This window comes from Carlito syrichta, unplaced genomic scaffold (assembly GCF_000164805.1).
Source record: "Carlito syrichta isolate Samal-C Ts95f unplaced genomic scaffold, Tarsius_syrichta-2.0.1 Scaffold316420, whole genome shotgun sequence".
In the NCBI taxonomy this organism is placed as follows: Eukaryota; Metazoa; Chordata; class Mammalia; order Primates; family Tarsiidae; genus Carlito; species Carlito syrichta.
In genome coordinates this window covers 627,700-633,498 of record NW_007260516.1, presented here as the reverse complement: position 1 = coordinate 633,498, position 5,799 = coordinate 627,700, and the positions used below count along the sequence as shown (strand labels likewise).

The window sequence follows — 5,799 nt, the reverse complement described above, 5'->3', positions numbered from 1 at the left end:
TCCAGCCTGGGCAATGGATTGAGACTCCTACTCAAAAAAAAAAAAAAAGTAACTGGCAAGTTCAAAGGATTAATTAAAGAAAAAGCAAAATAAAAGATGCAGTAATTTTATTTTTCTTGATTAGATACCTGGGACTGTATTGCTACCTGTTTCTTCATAGACACAGCTCACAATGTAATTGATTATATTGATACAATATGGAAAATACTCAAGCCAGGTGGAATTTGGATAAATCTAGGTAAGTGCTTTAGTATTTTTTAATATTTTACATTTTAATCTGAGTACTTATAGTTGTTTTACACTTGATAACTTCACAGTCTCTAACATTCATGAACTTTATACTTATGTTGCAAATGTTTTAAAACCTCTGCAGTTCCTTTTAGACTGCATCCAAAGGCAGTGGAAACTCAAAAGTTGTGTATTCACATTTAGGTCAGTCTCACAGTACCCTAAGTTCAATGCATACTAATTATTGATCTGGTAATACATAATCATTCCTCCATCATCCCCATCCTCTATGCCATCAAGGTGGCAGTACATTCTGTTAGGAAGAGAGTATTCATTTTTCCTTTCTATAGTGAAATATGGAGGAAAGATTTTACCTTTCCTATGGAATCTTCCTCCCCAGGACATCCATGTCCTGGGAAACGACTAAGTATGATAATGTCTGTGATTACCTTGAGTTTAAGAAAGGATAGAAATATAATTTTATTAATGCAAAAAAACTTCTTGTACTACTTACTATTCAGTGCCAGAAATTAAATGAGTATGACATGTTTCCTCCTGTATAGCATCTAAAGGAAATTGCCACTTTTTTCTTTAAAATAAGGAGGTTATGGCCAGGCATGGTGGCTCGCACCTATAAATAATCCCAGCACTTTAGGAGGCAGAGGCAAGAAGATAGCTGAGTCCAGGGGTTGGAGACAAGCCTGGGCAACTTGATAAGACCTCATCTCTACAATATATTAAGAAAAAAAAAAGCAACTAACCAGACATGGTGGCACATGCCTGTAGTTCCATCTACTTAGAAGGCTGAAATGGAAGGATCACCTGAACCCAGCAGGTCGGGGCTGCAGTGGCCATGAGTGTGCCACTGCACTCCAGCCTGGACAACAGAGTAAGACTCCAATTTTAAAAAAATGAGGTTATAATGATAATACAAGGTAAATACACGTCTTTCTTAGTGAGATATATAATCTATGTTCAGAAACACATCAAGACTAGAATAGAAACATTTTCAAAATGAAGGTTGTTATATCATATAAAAGGACAGATATACATTGTTTTGAGCCCTTAACCTTCAGAATGGGCCTAGTTTTGTGGCTGATTTCTGTCATCTACTTTTTAAAATGATTTTATTTTACCAGAAGTTTTGCCATTAGAATTAAGCCCTAGAGCTAATAGTAAGTCTTTTTCCAAGAGCTAGTCGTCTTTTCCAAACTTCTTTTTTTTTTTTAAAGTCAGTCTCACTGTTGCCCAGACTGGAATGCAGTGGCACACTCATGGCTACCGCAGCCCCACCTTTTGGGTTCAGGTGATCCTTCCACCTCAGCCTTCCGAGTAGCTGAGACTACAGGCATGCACCACCATGCCTGGCTAATTTTTTGATTTATTGTAGAGATGAGGTCTGGCCAAGTTGCTCAGGCTTGTCTCAAATCCCCTGGGCTCAGGCAATCCTCTGGCCTTGGCCTCCCATAGTGCTGGGATTACAGGCGTGAGCCACTGTGCCCAGCTTTTCCGAACTTCTTATTAGAATTCCTTAGGATAGTCAGGCTCGGTGGCTCAGCCTATAATCTCGTGCCTTGGGAGGCTGAGGTGAGTGGATTACCTGAGCCCGCGGGTTCGAGACCTGCCTGGGCAACTTGATGAGACCTCATCTCTACAATAAATAAAAAAATTAGCCAGGTGTGGTAGCGCACGCCTGTAGTTTCAGCTACTTGGGAGTCTGAGGCGGAAGGATTGCCAGAGCCCAGCAGGTCGAGGCTGCGGTGGCCAGGAGCGGCCACTACACTCCAGTCTAGGCGACAGAGTGAGACTCCAACTCAAAAAAAAAAAAGAATTCCTCAGGATTAGATGAGAGCAGTTGTAAAATGCAGTCGTACTAAGAAATAAATATCCAGCTGGGCACAGTGACTCATACCTGTAATCCCACCACTTTGGGAGGCCGAGCAAGAAAATCGCTTGAACCTAGGAGTTCAAGACAAGCCTGGGCTACATAGAGAGACCTTGTCTCCATAAAAAATAAAAAAATTACCACGCGTGGTGGTGTTTACCTATAGTCTCAGCTACTTGGGTGCTGAGGCAGAAGGATCACCTGAAGCCCAGGAAGTTAAGGCTCTAGTGAGCCATGTTCATGCCACTGCACTTCAGCCTGGGTGACAGAGTGAGACTCCTGACTTAAAAAAAAAAAATTACTATGTACGGTTTGTTGGGCTTCTTGAGTCTATACATTGACTTCTTTCATCAGTTATGTAAACAACTCACCTTGAAGGAAGCTTCCCACTTGCCATGCTAAGACAAGTTTAGCATTAACATTTTTCTTTTAGTTATTTTATTTTGAGACAGGCTTTCACTCTGTCATCCAAGCTGGATCACGGCTCACCACAGCCTCAACATCCTGGGCTGAAATGATCCTCCTTCCTCAGTTTCCCAAGTAGCTGGAACTATAGGGGCGTGCCACAATGCCCAGCTAATTTTTTTGTGTATTTTTTTGTAGAGATAGAGTCTACAAAAAATACAAAAAAAATTTGGGAGGCTGAGACAGAAGGCAACAGGCTGGTCTTGATTACTTGGCCTCAAGACATCCTTCTGTCTCAGCCTCCCAAAATACTGGGATTATAGGCATGAGGTATTTTGCCTGGCCAACTTTAGCATTAAATAACAATAGCCATTATTTCTTTATGTACTGCTTCTCACTCCTTCATCTCTCTTCCTTCTAGAAGTGCATTCAGTTGTATTTTAGAACTTCTCACACTAGCTTCCATATATCTTTTTTTTTGGAGTCAAAGTCTCACCCTGTTGCCCAGGCTGGAGTACAGTTGCACGCTCATGGTCACTGCAGCCTTGGCCTGCTGAGCTCAGGCGATCCTTCCTCCTCAGCCTTTCAAGTAGCTGGAACTACTTGGAAGAGTGCACCATGCCCGGCTAAATTGATTTATTGTAGAGATGAGGTCTTACCAATTGTCCAGGCTGGTCTCGGACCCCCAGGCTCAGACAGTCCTCTCGCCTCTGCTTCCCAAAGTGTTGTGATTACAGGAGTGAGCCACCACACCTGGCCACTTCCATATGTCTTAATCACTTACCTTGCTATCTGTTTGTGCTGCATTTGGATAGCTTGTTTTGACCTGTCTTCATGTTCACAAATTCTCTCTTTTACTATATAGTCTAATATCTTTACATCCATTGAGATTTTAGTTTTGGTTATTATTACATTTTCCATTTGTTTTTCTTGTCAGTTTTGCCATTTAAAATTTTCTGTTTCCCGAACACACACACACACACACACACACACACACACACACACACACACACATTTTTCTGAGTTGGAGTCTCACTCTGTCATGCAGGCTGGATTGTAGTGGCACACTCACAGCCGCTGCAACCTCAACCTGCTGGGTTCAGGTGAGCATTCTGCTTCAGCCTTCCAAGTAGCTGGAACTACAGGTATGTGCCACCATGCCCGGCTAAGTTTTTGATTTATTGTACAGTTGAGGTCTCGCCATGTTGCCCAGGCTGGTCTGGAACCTGTGGGCTCAGGCAATCCTCTTGCCTCAGCTTCCCAAAGTGGTAGGATTACAGGCATGAGCCACCACAACTGGCTCTCCTATAAATATTTTCAAGGTAGTCTTTCATTTGAAAACACTGAGTACATCAGGTGTGGGGTAATTCCAGTATCTTAAGTTTTTGCAAACCATTTCTGCTTTCTCTTGTTTTTGCAGTTCTTGGTCATGGCTCCTTATTTCTCTAGGTTGTTGACATTAACTATTTGGGATTGCATTTGAGAAGTCACTTTTGGGGACTTTCTGAGGCCTAGTTTGAAGTATTTTTCCCGAAAGAAATTTGTCAGGAGATTGGCACATTGTCAGACCAGAACTGTATTTATATATGTATGTACGTATATATGTATGTATGTATGTCACAGTCTCATTCTGACTCCCAGGCTGGAGTGCAGTAGCATGCTCATGGCCACTGCATCCTCCACCTGCTGGGCTCAGGTGATCCTTCTGCCTCAGCCTTCCAAGTAGCTGGAACTACAATGTGCGCCACCATGGCTGGCTAATTTTTCTTGATTTATTGTAGAGACGAGGTCTCGCCAAGTTGCCCAGGCTAGTCTTGAAGCTTGGGCTCAAACATTCCCCTCGCCTCGGCCTCCCAAAGTGCTGGGATTACAGGCATGAGCTACCATGCCTGACCTACTCTCACTGTAAAAATTACCCTTACTATCCCAGCCTTAATATCTGGTGATCTGACTCCTCACCAGGAGCAGACTCAGGGCTTTGTCTTGTGTCTTCTTGGCTCAGAATTTATCACATTGCAGATCTGTTTCATCTGGGTAGTTAGATACCCTCAGGGCAAAAATGTCATCTAGGCATGCATACCTGTCATTAATTCTCTGGGTTCCTGGTATTTTCTTACTAACGTCCAAATAAATATTTTGTGCCAAGTTTAGTTGTTTCCATATGAATGTTGGTCTGAAAACCTAACCTGCCTTTACAGGAAGGCAAAGTTCCTGCATATATTTCTGCTTATTTTATAATACACTGCGTTAACATTTTTAAAAAGTTATTTAAGAGGCAAAAAAATTTAACTGCCCAGAAATGAAATAGGCCAGACACCGTAACTGTATAAATTATAAAAGAATAAAAGCCAGGTATGGTGGCTCACATCTATAATTCCAGTGACTCAGGAGGCTGGGATGGGAGAATTGCTTGAGGTAAGGAATTTGAGACCAGCCTAGGCATATAGATCACCATCTCTAAAAATATTTAAGAAATTAGTTAGGCATGGTGGTGTGTGCCTAGTCCCATCTACTCAGGAAACAGGAGGATAGCTTGAGCCCAAGAGTTTAAGCCTACAGTGAGCTATGATCACATCATTCCAACCCAGGTGACAGAGCAAGCCCCTAGCTCTTTAAAAAAAAAAAAAAAAAAAGGATACATGTAGATGACCTGTATACAGAAAAAAATTGTTTGCCTTCACTGCTAGTCAAATAAATATAAATGTGTGCTACCATTTTTAACTTATCATGTTGACTAAGTTTTTAAAATTTTTTACTTAAAGTTTAGATAAGTGCAATGAGATGGGATATGCTTATGTACTGCTACTGGAAATATAAAGTGATATAGCTTTCTTCTGGAAAAACAATAACATATATTATTAAAAATACACGGAGAAAGCTTAAGTATTCATGCATTTAATCAGAGATTAGCAAACTACAGCCTACAGGCTAAATTTGCCCTATAGCCTATGTTGGTATGGCCCTACTAGGTATGAGTATTTTTTACATTCTATAGGGCCGAGGAGAAAATACAAATAAGAATATGTGATAGAGACTGTGTGGCACACAAAGCCCAAAACATTTGCCATCTGGCCTATTTTATAATTATATTCATTATTACATATATTTATTAAATTAATTATGCTTGTAGAAATTTGTCAGAGGAAAATAATCAGATATGGGCAGAATAAAGACTGATTAAATGGAAAAACAAACTCAGCAAAAGCTTAGACTCAATGTATATTTCTTTTTTTTTTTTTTGAGTTGGAGTCTCACTCTGTCGCCCAGATTGGAGTGCAGTG

The 5,799-nt window shown here is 40.9% G+C and overlaps 1 protein-coding gene across 1 annotated transcript in view; it reads left to right on the top strand.

Annotated features, from left to right (window-relative positions):
- Positions 1-5,799, top strand: part of CARNMT1 (carnosine N-methyltransferase 1) — a 72,286-nt gene that overhangs the window by 36,436 nt on the left and 30,051 nt on the right. Inside the window, exon 6 of the mRNA XM_021707174.1 lies at positions 125-238. Within this exon, the coding sequence (XP_021562849.1) occupies positions 125-238 (114 nt within the window). The remainder of the gene's footprint in view (positions 1-124; positions 239-5,799) is intronic.